Source organism: Enhydra lutris, unplaced genomic scaffold (genome assembly GCF_002288905.1).
Source record: "Enhydra lutris kenyoni isolate GAN:26980312 unplaced genomic scaffold, ASM228890v2 scaffoldscaffold2, whole genome shotgun sequence".
In the NCBI taxonomy this organism is placed as follows: Eukaryota; Metazoa; Chordata; class Mammalia; order Carnivora; family Mustelidae; genus Enhydra; species Enhydra lutris.
The window spans coordinates 59,671,018-59,687,860 of NW_019154086.1; the positions used below are offsets into that span (position 1 = coordinate 59,671,018).

At 40.5% G+C, this 16,843-nt stretch overlaps 1 protein-coding gene across 5 annotated transcripts in view; it reads right to left on the reverse strand.

Moving 5' to 3' along the window:
- The window catches only part of LOC111147612 (BBX, HMG-box containing), a 278,763-nt gene that overhangs the window by 42,103 nt on the left and 219,817 nt on the right, over positions 1 to 16,843 (reverse strand). For all 5 annotated transcript variants that reach the window (XM_022503790.1, XM_022503808.1, XM_022503800.1 and 2 more), the window contains one exon: positions 12,012 to 12,092. In XM_022503790.1, the coding sequence (XP_022359498.1) occupies positions 12,012 to 12,092 (81 nt within the window). The remainder of the gene's footprint in view (positions 1 to 12,011; positions 12,093 to 16,843) is intronic.

Consider the following 16,843-nt stretch of genomic DNA (forward strand, 5'->3'; position numbering starts at 1 on the left):
AAACTTCCTAAGGGCTGGGGAACATGGATCTTTCTCAGAGTAAGCTCCTAGTCTTCTGTAAGCCTCCAGATGAGAAGTGGAACTGCCAACTTGTCTGCGGATAGGGACACACTTATCTTCTAATCGGGCCCAAAGATAAGTCTCTCCCCTTCCATTAAAAAAAGAAAGAAAGAAAAAAGAAAGAAAAAAAGAAAGAAAGAAAGAAAGAAAGAAAGAAAGAAAGAAAGAAAGAAAGAAAGAGAAAGAGGAAGGAAAGAAATTAGGTCAGGGCTTCTCGATGGCACAGTCAGTTCAGCGTTCAACTCTTGTTTTGACTCAGGTCATGATGTCAGGGTTCTGAGATTGAGGCCCAAGCTGGGCTCTATGCTCAGCGGCGAGTCTGCTTCTCTCTTTCCCTCTGCCTCCCACCCCCGCATACACATGTATGTGCTGGAGCATGAGCACGTTCTCTCATTAAAATAAATAAACCTTAAAAAAAAAAAGGTTATACTTCTGGCTTGTACTGGGGTTGTGGTCAATGACAAGCCTGGATTTCTTTACCCACATAATGTGCTGGGAAGCTTGGTCTCTCCTCTATTTTTTCCACATAGAAGTGAGATTTTCCATTTTTCCTTATATAGTTTATCCTTTTGAATGCTGAATTACATTACTTTCCATCTCTGTGTTATGGACACATTTGCTAAAGCTGCTTTTTATGTCTTCACCCAAATCTTTGGTCATGTTGAACAGGAAATGGCCAAGGACAGAGATTTCTGGCAGACTCTGAGAGCCCTTTCATCAGGTTTATTTGAACATTAATGAACTTCAGCAATCAAAGAATGTTTTATAATCCAGTCTAAATTCCACCCCCTTTTGTTCACAAGGACATCGTAAGATTATGTGTCAAAAGTCTTGCTGAAATCGATATAGTATGCCAACAGCATTCTCAGCCTGTTTTATAACCAAACCAAATGGAAAATGAAAATGGCTTGTTTACCAGGCAGGGTAATTTCTAATTAGGAAAACAAACAGCCAAAAGCATATCTAGCAGAAGGAATTTAATGCAGGGAATAGGTTGGTTACACAGTTCACCTAGAACTGAGATGCATAAACAGGAGGTTGGTGAGGCAACCCAGGAAATAGCAACAGCAGGAAAAAATGGGGGAGGGAGGTCCCCAAAGGAAGAAGGAACCACAGTGGGCCTAAGTGGAGGAAGCTGAGCATGCGGAAGAGATATGACCTTTGCTCTACTCCCAGTCCTCCTCACACCCCCTTCTCTGCACATCCTGGCCTCACTCTTCCCCCCAGCCCCGATTTTCCCATCAGAGTCTCCCACTGGTTGAACCCAGCTGGAAATCAAGGGCACACAGGCACCCAGGAAAGGCAGTCTGCAGCCACCAGGGATAGGAACCACTAGAAGAGACTATGGAATAGCACATTTGAGAAGGACCTTTTGGGGGAGACTAATTCCCAATTTTTATATTCTCTTCTAGGAGTTCAAACATTTTATTATCAGAAATAATTTTCACAAGTCTCTAGGAATTAACAGCCTGTGCTTCCACATAAAACAAACAACTCGGGAATAGCCATGGATGTAGTAACTCTTAGAAGATGCCATCACTCTTAGTTAGGAGCAAATTCTATCTTGAGAAGCCATTTCAAAAGCCACGGATTCTGGAGCCAGACTGCCTGGACTGCATGCTGACTCTGCCCCTGATTTGCTCATTTTCTATAAACCTTTCCGTGCCTTAGTTTCCCCATTTACAAAATGTGGACGGTAATAGTATTTCTCTTAGGAACACTGTGAGGTTCAGTGAGCTGCACATGTACAGCACCTGAAATAGTGCCTGGTAGGGAGCAAGAAGAAATGTATTCTGACAACCATCCCTCTGCAGCTTATGCCATGCAGAATGAATATGAGCTATGGGTAGAAACAGGACCAGTCCTACAGATATCATTATTAGCACGTCATGGCCCTGGTACACTAAGTACTGTGCTCCAATTTCCTCATTCTAGGGTTGAATGATTCTGTAATTGGGAAAAAAACATATACAACAAAATTAGATGCAAGATCTTAAATCAGTTATCTTTCACGAAGCTTACTCTCATTAAACACAGAGTGAAGCTCAGTTCTGCTACTGGGTACAAACATCTACTTTTAGTGCATTTATCAATTAACTTCAGTGAGACTTATGAAAGTGCATACGAACTACATTCTGTTCACATGCATGGACACGCATACAGATTAGCACCCAGTGGACACAGAGGGACATAAATCAGTGTGAACTCAAGTGAATAAAACTGCATTGTGGGAAGCACAGAATTAATGTCTGTTATTAATTAGTCAAGTTGCCCTTAATAGAGGGTGGGTTGTTAATCAAGCCTTGAAACAGAATATGCCTTAGCAAATGAGCATTTATTCTTCTATTATTATTTTAAATTGAACAATAACCTTCTTTAAAAGTGACGCTGTGGGCACCTGGGTGGCTCAGTGGATTAAGCCGCTGCCTTCGGCTCAGGTCATGGTCTCGGGGTCCTGGGATCGAGTCCCGCATCGGGCTCTCTGCTCGGCAGGGAGCCTGCTTCCCTCTCTCTCTCTCTCTCTCTGCCTGCCTCTCTGTCTACTTGTGATCTCTCTCTCTGTCAAATAAATAAATAAAATCTTTAAAAAAAAAAAAAAGTGACACTGTAAAATGTCTACAGGACACCTTGTGGATGTAATTCCCATGGCTGTATTCAAAGAAGTCAGAATGTTAATGTTTTAAATCAAATGTCTGGCATAAATATTTGATATCTATTTTCTATTCCCTCAGGCACTACGTATTTTTTTTTTTATAACTGTAACTCAGGGGGCACAAAATCGATCCTGTTCACCTCTGCATTCTCCTCCAAGGATCTATCCTAGTACCTTTCAAAGAGAAGGCATTCCACAGATAACTGCATTGAACTGAATGGTTCATTAGTTCGGAGGTACATGAGAAGTCTAAAATGCATTCTGATTCACACCAGAAAGAGTGACAAGTCTGTAAAAAAAAAAAAAATGCTAATTAGGACCCACACTTACACTGTCCTTACTTAAGCTTCCCAAGAGCAACAGTGAAAACTAATCACCAATATTTTAGTTTTACTTCTGGTAACTGAAACCTTCCTGAAGTTTCTCATTGTTCTGTGTAGTCAGAATGGCCTGACAGTGATGAGCTGCAAAAAATGTCAACTCATCCCCAAAAGAAAAATGAGAACTGGTATGCTGGAACGGAGACTCTACAGGATGCACATACTGGACCGATGTATAAAAAATCTTCAAAATTATACAAAGAAATACTTTCAGGAGGACTATCGAAGCAGTGACATAAAATGTGCATTGGAGGGATTATTTTTTATGTGCCTGGGTTCAAGGAGATGGCCATTTTCTTTTCTTTTTTTTTAAAGATTTTTATTCATTTATTTGACAGACAGAAATCACAAGTAGGCAGAGAGAGAGGAAGGGAAGCAGGTTCCCCGCTGAACAGAGAGCCAGACACGGGGCTTGATCCCAGGACCCCGGGACCATGACCCGGGCCAAAGGCAGAGGCTTAACCCACCGAGCCACCCAGGCGCCCCGAGATTGCCATTTTCAATTCAGGGAAGATCATGACATAGGCTCAGGGTTTGCTACTGGGGACTACAGAGACATAATAAATCTGTGCTGAGCAAGCTTTTATCTCTTGGAATCAAAGACATTCTAAAATGTATTCCTTTCTACAAATGTTAAGGTATCGATTTGTTTCTTTAATGTGTTCTGCTATAAAAGACTTCGTGAAATGACGGGTGAAAAAATAATTCATCATGTGTACTAGGTAAGAATAATACCACAGAAGGAGATGCCCTTTAACTGGTACAAAGAAATGGGTAAGTTGTTCCCAAAATGTATCGTAGCTACCATTTCACTCTTAACTATCTTCTGTCTTTCATTGTCTATTATAAAGGATCCAGCAAGATTAAAAACAAGGCAGTGTGAAAACAGACCCACTGACACTTACCAAGAAGTTTCAATTTCAAAATCTCTGCCTTTTAGTACAAAATAAATGTTTTGCAGCCAAGGTATGTTTACAGTCATTTTGCACTGGCTTATTATCTGCCAAAACAGTGCAGATATAACCCTGGGATGGCACTTAGCAGTGCTTTCCAAGATGTGCACTTCTCCCATAATTAAATAAAACCAGAATGTTTTTGCCATAAACATACACTGGCTGATGGTTGCAGAGAATAAGGAATAGCACTGATGCTAAGAAAATTCAATTTTCTTTATTATAAAAGATAACTGGTCACAGAACAGTGGTCTAAGCATCTCTCAACACTGATAACTGAGCATATTAAGTAGTTCTCTACTTGGTTTACAGAAACACGGCCAGGTGAAAAGGTGGCTTCAGTATGTCTCTTCACTATTTCTTCAGAAATTATGCCATTTCTGAAAACTCCAGATGGGTGGGGTGACCTTTGTTCCACAGGCCACTTATTCAAGTCTCCCCTAGACACGTTAAAGGAACTCATCAGGAGAATTCCTGTGTTGTAGCTCTTCCAAAAATAAGTTGATGCATTTAAAAATAAGATGAAAAGTTTTAGGACAGACGTTTCATAAAAACGACTCACAACTGTATGTAAAAAGCTAAAGAAAGAAATACACCACTTTCAAAGGAAAGAGCCCCTCACATATATTATAAGTATTTGGGATTCGGTCATGTGACAACTGTGTAGGAGGGGCGAGGTTGAGAGGCGTGCAGGAGACTCTGGGCTTCAAGGGCTTCCAGCAGGACGAAGGGAATATTGCGCATCAGCAGTCAGTGAGGACACAGGGGAAACCGTAAAGAAGTTACCTCCATCAAACATCACCTCTAACTGGTGGTGGGGAGGAATGAGAATGTGACCGGAGGGATGGCGTCTCATCTCTATAATCTTACCAGAATTTCAAGTTTTCTTAAAATGAACCAACATTTTCCTTAAGATTTAATTTTTACAGGCACTAGAATATATTCACCTTTACCTATCTCTTTGGTTTTAATTAGAAGTGGTTTCTGCAAGTTAGAATGTAAGAAAACTAGGGAGTCAAGGCCTCTGAAAATGTCATCATTCTCTTTTAATAAATAGGGTTCAAGACAGTTTTTTCAATACCCCTGGAACCACAAGATCTACAACCTTGATGCTTTTATACTTGACGAGTAGATCTGGAGACACCTCAGACCCTTTCTTCAACTTTACCCTAACACATTACCAGTTTCATACACTGAGATAAAGTAGAACACAGACCACAGACCAAATGCAGCAAGCCTGTGTGACTATTTTCTACCTTTCTTTCTTCTGTGCTCAGAGAACATGAGCCTCTGCTTTCCAAAACCGACCATTTACCTTGACAAATACCTTCTCCTGTTGACTCTTTCAGTAGTGGATCTCCTCAGCTGTTCCTACACCTCAGCACCTTTCATCTCTTTTCTGCTAGCAGGGCTTTCCTCTTTGTTCACAAACATCCAGGCTTCCTGAAGAAGGGCTTGAAGGATTCAGGTTCAGAGATGGGGTCACCTCTGGCTCCCCTTTCGCTCTGCCTCCCACATTAACCCAGTCATCAAATCCAACAAAATCCCCTGCAAGCTCCTTGCTTGCTGTCTCTTTCTACCTCCTGTTCCTACTGCCAGCCGGCCCCTCCACAATCCTGGCTCATCTTCTCACATGGGTGTCACCAGAAGGTTTCTACTCCGTTCTACATACAGCTGCCCCTGGAGTCTGCTTTCCCACTGCACGCCCCTGCCCTCAGTCTTCATTTGCTCTTCCTTATCCTTCAAGCACAAGTTTTTCTGCTTCACACTAACTACTCTCCCAGTTCGAATCTCAGCCACACTCCACTTTCCATAAGGTTCCCAGCACAATCCTCAACGCCTGCCCATCTGACTGAGCTGTTGTCACCCACCTACCTCACATCTGCCTGCCTTTTTACCCCTTAATCCCTCTGCTATCTCTTTCCCATCTCTCTGTTTAATTATGCAGCTCCCAATCGGCACTGTCTGGGTGCTCAGGTACAAAAGAGGGAGGTGCACAGGGTTAAGTGGGGGCTGGCACTGACTGCTGGCCTCAGACTCAGGACTCAGTAGGCAAAGGAGAGGATGGTGGGCGGGCCACTACCGGCCCTGACCAACTGTTCTCATGTAGGAAGGCTGGATCACAGTCTCCAGATTCTCTTCAATTTTCATGAGAAGTCAGACATAGATATTCACTTGAAATCTCTATTTTTAAAATATTAAACACTAATTCAAATGTCAAATATAGTACAGGTCAACAAATTATGGTCTGAAAAAAGCATCTATGCAAGTTAAATGTGGCCCAAAGGCTGCTGGTTGCAATCCCTGTTCCTCAACAACTTCAACAACCAGCTCCGTGCTGTCTCTGCGCTGTCTCTGAGCTGGGTCCCTGCAACGCTCCTGCCAATATTAACTCCTCCCTTTCTTGGCTTCACGCGTTCACTTGGTGTATCATTCGTCACTCGAGTAGAGCTTTGTCATTTCACTGCATGGTTCCCTGTGAAATCATTTGTACACTTATTTCTCATCCCTTAACTTTTTATATCTTCTCTCTCCGCAGCTGGAGAATAAGTTCTTGGAGGACAGGAGTCGTACCCCATATTTCCTCACAATATCTTCCAAAGTATATTCACTAACAGGCACTTACTTATTTAAGGGTGTAAGATGTATCTTGGCAGTTTTGAAAGTACAGACACTTTTTAAAAAGGAAATATCAGCTCCATTTCTTTGACAGCAGTCTTGAAAAATCTGTCATCTTATTCAGCCATACACATATGTGTAGGAGTGAGCTGTCTTCCATAGAGCCTTCTATAATACGCAAAATCCTATAACAAGCAACTTGCAGTCTTTTACATTCATCTGAATCAAGGCGACAGAACAGCCCAGTGTGGAAGAGCCTGGGCTGTGGAGACAGACTGGGTTTCCTACAGAGGCTCTAATCTCCTGTCCGCTTGACCTTAGGCAAGTCATAAAACCTCTCTGCCCTTTTGTTTCCTAATGTGTCAAAGAGGAATGATCATAGTACCTATCTCCAAGGATGTGTGTGAAAATTCAGTGAGTTCATATAAAGTACTTAGAGAAGTGCCTGCCACACAGCAGATAGTAAAATGGTCGTCATGATCTTGGGTTAGATAGCACAACTTACTTTCTGCTATTAAAATTTATAACCTGTTTTAAAGAAGACATAGAGCTATCTCAGAAAAAGAGAAGTAAAACAAAGAGCAACTGATATTTTCAGGCATGCATTCCAGTCTCTAGGGGTACTCTACAACACCAAACCTACACCTGGAGGTAAAGTGTGCTTACAACGCTGATCTTAGAATGAGGTTTGCAGCTTATCCCATCGTAATAGACACTACTTGTATACCCATATGCAGGTATGGGTATACAGTGTATACAGTCAGCAGCCTCACTGTTACTGGCATGGAATAGTCCTCAATAGTTACTGTTTGTTGGAACAAATGAATCAACTGTACATCTTATTATATTAGGCAATTCTGATACCAGAGATCTTCAAGTGTAGAATTTTCTTCACTAAAATGCACAGGTACAGATGTCTCTGTGTGCCCTCCAACTATACAGCAACTATAACATGAAACAACTATAACTATCATCTCCAGGGGGATGCTTTGCTATTCTTTATAGGATCTGACCTAATTAATTTCAAAATGAAAAGAAACACATTAAGTACCTGCACCAATTAAGCAACTGATTAACTGAACAGTATGAATCTCATGGAGGTTCAAATATAAAGGACTGTATTTCTTCTCAATTCCCTGACCTCAGCAGCACTATGCCAATTCCCTTCCTAGTTGGAGTAGATTCCTGAAAAATACCTGGAACAGATCCCGGAATTTTCAGGTTACTTTCAGGTATTAAAAATCCACCCAGTTTAAAATGCCAATCAAATGCCTGAAACAGGGCCTTCCCCGGGGCATCTCCTGGCTACAGGGTCTTGGGAAATAGAAGGGGTCCTTCCAATGCCAAAACCCAGAGTGCAGGCCAACTCAAGTCTCTTTGTGTCTGCTGCCAACTTCCTCCAATTTTCTTTTTGCCTGCTCAAGTGGGTGTAGAGCACAGTGGTAAGTACATGCCTAAAATGTTTCTTGCTCTTCACCATGAAGACATTTCCTGCAAGCAACAGTGCCTATAGCTTTGGGAGGTCTCCTTATTCAGTCCTCCTCCCATGTCAGCCCATAGGAAGGGAGGTGGGGTAAGGGGAGAGGTGAGTTCCTAGGCTAGTTCCTGGCCCTTCCCTTCACAAGGCTATTTTCTTTTTTAAATTTATTTGTTTATTTATTTTTTATTACGTTATGTTAGTTACCATACAGTACATCATTAGTTTCTGACGTAGCGTTCCATGATTCATTATTTGTATGTAACACTCAGTGCTCCATGCAATACATGCCCTCCCTAATACCCATCACCTGGCTCAACCATTACCCCACAACCCTCCCCTCTAAAACCCTCAGTTTGTTTCCCAGAATCCACAAGGCTATTTTTAAATAGTTCTGCTGTAGAGGATAGGAGAAGCTATGGCGGAGGTAAAGTTAACTGCCCATGGTTATGTCTGTCTTTTTTTATCTGTTCCTGCTAACATACATAAGACTGAATGACCTTGTCAGGGGATGCCAAGGGCAGGGATGGTATACAAAATATTTAAGAGGCAGGGGTGCCAAATGATCAGAAGGGATGTGGTCCAGGGGCTGGAACAGGGTCTTGCAGGCCCCTTGCTGCGTCCTCCAGTTGCTGAAGGATCAGGGGAACCCGGGGATGCTGGGAAAGTTGCAGCAAGGGTACACAGGGGGTTTGGGTCACAGTTTTTTACTAACAATGGGAAGTATTTGGTATTTTAGTACCAGGAGAGCGGTACTGGTGGAAACTGGCTGAGCATCACCGCTGCTTGTGGGAGCTCATCAGTGTCCTGAGTAAAGCTGTCTCTGTTGTGTATTTCCTGATGTAAGAGACTGTCCTGAGCCTGCTCTCTGCCAACCCCACACCCCATGACTATCTTGCCTGATCACACTGAACTGCTTTCTCTTTGTCAACTTGACCCGTGGAAACTCATGCATCTTTACGTTGCCAAAACAGAAGAGTACAGCAGGCTATTACAAGCCTCTCCCTGCAGCCAACTTCCTCCAGTTCTTTTCTTACCAGCCAAACAGGTGCAAGGCATAGCAGTAAGTCTATGTCTACAACATTTCCTGCTTCTAACCAAAGAATGAGAAGACACCTCTTGCAGATACCCTCCAATCTTTAACAAAGGTTTTCTTAGAGCTGCCTTCACTCTGCTTGACATGGGGCAGGGTTGAAGAGTGGAAAGCACTTCTTTCCTTTCCTCCTCAGGACAGGGAGAAAAGCCAGAATATTCTGGGTGACTGGAAAGTCTTTGATAGCCCCCCTCCCACTGATGACTTGGGGGTTAGGATGGGAATGAAAGGAGAAACCTCTGGAGTGGCATATGGGGCAATAGTTGGATCAGACCATCTCTTTATAAATCCCAAAAGAAGATCTGGCCCAAATTAAAGGTGGCTTCCTGGTGGATTTCCCTTTGGTATGTGTGAATTTAAAGCTGTATTTCCATATTTCAGACAACAGCACCAGTTCTGGGCAACAGGAAAAATCCTCCTCCATATCCTGTTATACTTATTTCAAGAGGTACCCGAAATAATTAAATATTATATTCAGTTCAAGAAAAATGAATGCTGGAACACTGAAAAGAAATAAAAGAAAAGGAAAAGAAAAAAAAAAGAAAAATGAATAGCAAATACACATGGAATAAAAAAAAATTAAGGAAGCGTATTTCTACTGGTGATTATTTGGAGATGCTGATTAAGCCATTGTGCACATATTTATGTTTAATTAGAAACTGGGAAGGATTTAGAATGTTATTCTAAAACAGTCTATTAGCATTATGGTATGATATTCATGTGGTGCAAATAATAATGTGAGATTTTCTTGGTAAATTATTTTTTAGCGACCCTGTCTTATCAAAAGCATATATTTTTACTCAGATGTTACAAGAAACCAAGTCTGAGTATAAGCTGATTTGCTCTAATTGGAATAGGCTTATTGCAGTCATTTTACCCCTTTAAAATTATGACACCAGCATTCAAACATCTGTTATACCATAGCATCTGTTTCATATTTGGGATGCATCCCTACAAATTAGAAGAATGTTCTTTTTAATGAGCTCTGATTTAATAGGGAATCCTTTTTTTTTTTTTCTTGTAACGGTTATGCCAAAGAAAGAAAATGAGAAGACAAAATCATCTCTCTAGCACCCTCCACAGCAAAGTACCTGAAAGAATCATACATTTCTAGTATAAAATGATTCATTAAAGATACATTTATGAGAGTTAACTTGTTTTACAATTTAGTGTTGTTATGTATAATTATGTTTGTATGTAAGTGTGCATGTGTGTGCACACACACATAAACAGGAAAATGCAGAGAGCACCATCCATTTGTTTTATTTAAGAAAAGCTGTCACTTCTTTCAAATACATTGTCTTGACAACCTATAGGGTCTTAAAAATACTAAATTCATCACCTCATAGTCTCTCTTTACTAAGAGTTGTTTACTCCAACTCCAAAGGAGCACTTGTTGCCAGATCTTTACTGTTTCAGTTTTACCTGAAGTAGTACTTGGCCACTGACTCACTCAGTTCTTTTTGAAATGATTCCTAAGATCTTTGGAAGTTTTCTAGTCATTTGTAGTCCTCTATTTGGGTCTGATTTTGTCTAACAAGAACCATGTCAGCTTAATGTCAGACAACAAAGAGTTCATTTGTTCCACTGTTTATATACTTCACTGTTTCAGGCCTCTGTATTTTTCTATTTCTAATGTGGACCTGGCTAGACTTTAAAAGCTTCATTTAAACACATTTAAAATGCCTAGATTTTTATGATATAAGATACCATAAAATTTAGAAAATGATAGGTTGTCCCATTAAATTTAATAAACTACAAAGGCTTTATAAAAAGAACCCTATCTCTCTCTCTCTCTCTCTCTCACACACACACACACACACACACACACACACACACACACACACACACACACACACACACCTCAGAAGGAACTCACTGGAAAGAAGCCAGAAAAATGAAAGAAAAGAAAAAGTTTAATATAAGAGATACCTGGTCACCCATCTTGTGCCTCCTAATTTGTCTCACGGAAAAAGAAAACTGTTATTATTGTGTCCTAGTGCTACAGATAATTCTTTCACAGAAAAAAGGCAGAGCAGCAGCAGGGAGGCAGAGAAAACCATGGTCCCTGCCTACACTCTACCACCAACTGCTGCTGGCACCTTTCACACCAACCCCATCCCCCACCAAGAGAGGGCTCTCTGTTCCTCACAGATTTATAAAAGCACATTTTCTACTTTGCCGAAGGAACAGCGGTATTTTATACCCACATCATATAAAGTGTACAACTGACAGGTGTTACAAAATCAGATTTTAAAATATGTCATTTGAGTTCTTCACTTAAAAAACAAGCCACCAAAAAAACCCCAAAAAACAAACCACCAAAAAAACCCCACCCCACAACAAAAACAACAACAAAGAAAAACACCCCCAAATTAAAACATCAACCACCTGGTTTAAAAGTAGTGTCTTCTAGGAATGTAAGGATGTTATAGGAGAATCTGAGGAGAGAAACATGACTCAGGCCATTCTCCTGGGTCCAGGCTGGACTTATTTCACAATGTGGGACAAAAACTGACCTTATTTTACGATACTACCTGTGAAAAAAGATTCTGCAATTTCCCTGCGCCCCCTTTTTCTGTGCTTACTGACTTTTCACAACACAACTCCTTTTTTTTCCTATGAAAGGCTAACGCTCTCATGGCTGTAAATTAGACGTAACACCACAGTCTGGTCACTGGTGAGATGGCACAGTTTAAAGAACGCTGCAATGATGAACTTTTTTTGTGGGTTCCACCTCTGCAGATCTTATCTCTAAATATTGTTAGAAACTTGCCTCTGCCAGTTGAAAGAGTGCCGACTTCCCACAGCGCTTCACAGGCTCGGCACCACCCAATTGTGAAGTGTTCGAAGAAATCTATATTGAAAAAACAATTCACATAAAGAATGTTAATTGTGTTATCAGAATCTTTGCTTCCTATTCACACACACCCAGGAACTTTCTTTTGTTTATGAGAACATCACCTTTCCCAAGTATCAAGTAACTTTAAATGTGTCGTACTTGGGACAATTTTTGAAACCAACTGTAATCAACAACCTCAAAAACAGTAACAAAAACCAGGTGTGGCTAGGATAGCGGTTTAATGATAAGAGTATTATCTTCTACACTGCAGGCTTTAGACTTACAAGATATGCATTTCCATTTCTATACAAACACCAACTCATCAGCTGGCCAAATACAAGGGATTTAGAGTCATTTCATCTGTACCAAAGCAACAAGTTTTATCCCATTTTGTTCTTTAAGGAATATACTTGGCAAAGACAGCCTTGTTAGTCAACAAATACTTTTTTGAGAATCCAATATAAATGGAACTAGGGAATTACGGCAGGAGCTGGGGACGCTAAGAGTTTTATATAAACACTGGCCCCAGCTCTGAGAGAACGTTCTCAAGCATCTACAAAGGTGGACGGTCAAGACCACACATCTAAGTCACAGAGTTAAGGCCTATGTTGGGGCATAACCAACACATACAACGTTACACTGCCCACAAGCTCTCCTGCGAATGTGACCAAACAGCAGCTGGTCACTGATAACATGGAACTGCACTGTCCTTCATTTTTATACAAACACTTCATTTTCTATTTCTAGCCTAACTTAGTAAGAAGCTGAGGACATACATTCTTAAGGATCCTTACAAAGTATTCTTCTCCTGGAGAAGTTCTGTCATCATTAGAGGAGCTAGCTCTGGTGTAAAGCTTTTCATATTCTTGGCGATTCTGAATTCTTTCTCAATTTAAGACAGAGGTATCTCTTAGTTCAGTTTAGGAAGCAGTCCTGCCTGGTGTCTGTATCCTTACAGGTGACCCCCAACTCCCACAGGGAGTTCTGGGGGAGCTGTCAGCTCGGGGAGAGACTGGGAGCTTGCTGCTAGAGAGAATTTTCCCTTTGTAGAGGCAAATATTTAATAAGCTACCCGGAACATTTAGAAGGGTCTAGTTTATGGAATAAGGACTTTTTTCTTCCTAGGTACTATCAATTTTAACAGTTCTTTGCTATTTATCCCAACCACTTCTTCTTTAGAAAATTAACTAAGTGGGAGGGGCACCTGGGTAGCTCAGTCGATTAAGCATCTGACTTTGGCTTAGGTCATGGTTCCAGGGTGCTGGGATCAAGCCCCACATTGGGCTCCCCGCTTAGCAGGGTGTCTGCTTCTCCTTCTCCCTCTGCTTCCCTGCCCCCTCCACTCCTGCTCTTTTTCTCTCTCAAGTAAATAAATAAAATCTTAAAAAAAAAAAAAAAAACTATTGGAAATTAACTAAATGGGGCTCAATCTTTCTGAAGTCTGGAATATTTTCTTCTAGATAAATTTTCTCTGATATGTGCCACTTCTATTTTTTTCTAGACAAGCTGAATTTAATTACTCACCTTATCACTAAACTAAGAGAAAAAACATCACCTGTCGATGACTTGAGGGAATGAAGTACTGAATACAGATGTCGTGTTTTGAACCAAGGTTGTATAAATGAAAGAACATGATCTTTGTGTCAGGCAGACACGCCTTCATTACTTTATGCTGTATTGACTTAACGAAATAATCAAGACTCTGTCTCCTCTACCTCATCTTCAAAACAGGAACAGTAATATCTGCCCCGTATTACTGTTGTGAAGTTTAGATTTTATGTTAATGAAGAGCCTGGCAAAGTGCTGGGTTCATATTATGCTCTCAATAAATGGTGCAATTATTAACAAGAATTTATCATTAGTAACATGAATAAACATAAACTTTCTTAGTATAGTTTTTAAAATTAGTTACATACTGAAGTAGGAATGGAATTAAAAACTGCAATGTTAGAGGATAATTTCTAATAATCTGTAGAATTTTAATCTATCACATAGTCACATGGCACTCTCCAGAATCACTAGAGGGCGAGTGTGGCATTGCTGCACTAAGCCAGGATGGGGTGCAGTTCTAGTTCTCCCAATGGCGCCCTCTGCTGTCACTTGTGTTGCTGGAGGTTTATGCTCCTCACTCAGTACCACACATTCTGTGTGTGGCCAACTGTGGGCTTGATGAAGAAAGCCCGACTGCACTGCCTGCCACCCGACTTCATGCACAGTAGTTGTCTGAGTTGAGGCTTGAGAATGGTTCTTCACCTTTCAAAAGGAACCACCACCTGTGACTCGTAAGGACTAGTTCCCTCATTACCCATGGGAGGATTTTTACCTATGTGGAGGTCTAAGGAAGATTTCCAAAGGCGCTCGTGTAGGGTAGGTTCAATGTATTTTAGTAACCCAATACTTCCTGAATCAGCAACCAATACAATATTCATGGAATAACTGTGGTGAGATAGGCTTTCTAAAAGCGTCTTTGGCTTCTTAATTTTTTTTGGTGTAGGGGGTGGTGAAAAACTGGACATTAGTTAATGCTATGCTTGGTCCTTATCTTGATTTCTTGGCAACATCTGATGTGGCTGACCCTTCCTTTGAGAAACTCTTCTCTGGGCTTCCATTGCTGGATAATCCCGGTTTTCTTCCTACCCATCCTCCCCACCCCCATTCCTTATTATTCTCCTTTCTCTGGTGATCCCTTAAATGTTTTTCCTCAAGATTTTGTCTTTTTTTTTTTTTTTTAAGATTTTTATTTATTTATTTAACAGACAGAGATCACAAGTAGGCAGAGAGGCAGGCAGAGAGAGATTGAAGGAAACAGGCTCCCTGGCGAGCAGAGAGCCCAATGCGGGGTTTGATCCCAGGACCCTGGGATCATGACCTGAGCCGAAGGCAGAGGCTTTAACCTACTGAGCCACCCAGGTGCCCCAAGATTTTGTCTTTTTATTTACACATTTTCTCTCACTAATCTGATCCATTCTCATGGCTTCATTAGAGTTTGTACAATGCTGCGTTGTGATACTACTGCACGTGCCTACCATATATTTTTTTTCCTATTTAAGAGACTTACACATCCTTTCAAGTAAGAACAATACCATTAATTTTTTTTTCAATGTCTGGTCACCCGGTAAGAGGGAAGTACACGCTATGTTTTACTTCTGGGTAGGGGACACTCGTGGACCATACTAAATAGTACATTCTTGGCTTTTTTATTGTCTTCAAACCGGATGGCACTTGCCAATCAGTTAACTCCACCACAGTCTCTCTTCTGGCTAGTATATACTGTTCGGATAAACAAAGTGGGTGTAATAGAACGTGAAGTACAGCAAAAGTGCTAAGAAAAATGATCACCCTGGATGTTAAACTGCTCATTTTATAGCTGCCTGAGGTAGGGGAACCACACCAAGTTAACAGGTAGTAAAGATCAAAAGCAAATTAGGTAATAGTGGATGTTTTTTGCAATTATGAGGGGTATCATAAAACACTGCAGCCTGGTAAGGAATGACTGATAATTACTGAATGAATAAAAGAAATTATTTAAAAAAAAAAACCAAATGAACAGTATGGGATGATTGGTCTTTCTTACCTTAAAAGAAATATTAATGCTTCTAATAAAACACATAATACTTTCATACTGATTAGCTGCAGTGTGAGTATATGGTTTTTGTCGAGTGTAATACTCTGTAACATACTGAACAGTCCATCATCAAAATGAATGCATTAAATTTGTACCTATTGTTTATATCCAACTGTGGCAATGTCTTAAATTTGGTGAGATGATGGTTGTATTTATATTGGCAAAGTAAATACTTTCTAAGGGAAGTTTTAATGTCCAAACTTATTGTATAAATCATCCAGATTACTTTTCTGTCTTCAAAGAAAATATGTAGTATTTCAATGCAAAGATCTATTTTAGGTCTAAGAGTCAGCCACACAACAGAAAGAACACGTGAACTGGTCATGGCTTTCAGACTCGTTAAATAATAGAAGACAATAGCTCCCTTCTGGCATTACATGTGGTCATTAGTCTATAGTAAATAAGATCTAAAATGTGATGGATGTGTTACTCTACCTGTAAACAACAAAAGATGCGGATAGGAAACTCGTTCTGACCAATGTAATAGATCAGAGCCTGGAAACACGACGGATCTTCAAGGTGGGCCGAGCTGAATGTAGGTGAGTTATGAGTATCAGCAAGGATTGGAGACAGGCTGAAATGGGGGACAGGCTCTGCACTCTGTATTTCTTTCTAGATCTTGTAAAGTAGATATATTTTCCTCCCTTTAAACATAAACTTTCATGAGGAATATATAAACAAAATGTTCTTTATTCAGGTTCATGATTCCAAGCTGGTTAACTTCAATGAGTTTTGAAACTATCAGATTTGGTTAAGAAAGAAAAATATCCTCCTCAACTTGCAAGGCAGAGACCCAGGGCTCAGTAGGAAAGAAAAAACCACTTCAGCTTAAAGAAATGCCCAGGGCTGACTGTTTCTTAAAAAGGGTGTCTCTAGGATAACTATTTTCCACAATAAATGGCCCCATGCCAAGAGAAGATCTAGCTAACCTCTTCCTAGAGTTCTATATGTTTGTAAATCAAATTAGCAGGAATGGTCTCTAAGAATTTTGCATGCCTGACCTTAATATTACAAAGCTAAACATTTTTAAACACTAAATCGTTTCCTAATCATAGAAACACTCACTTTTCTTTAAGTGTACTGAAATCCCTCTGAAAAGAGAGGGGTCCAAGTGGGTTACTGAGTAGAGTTCTATTATGTG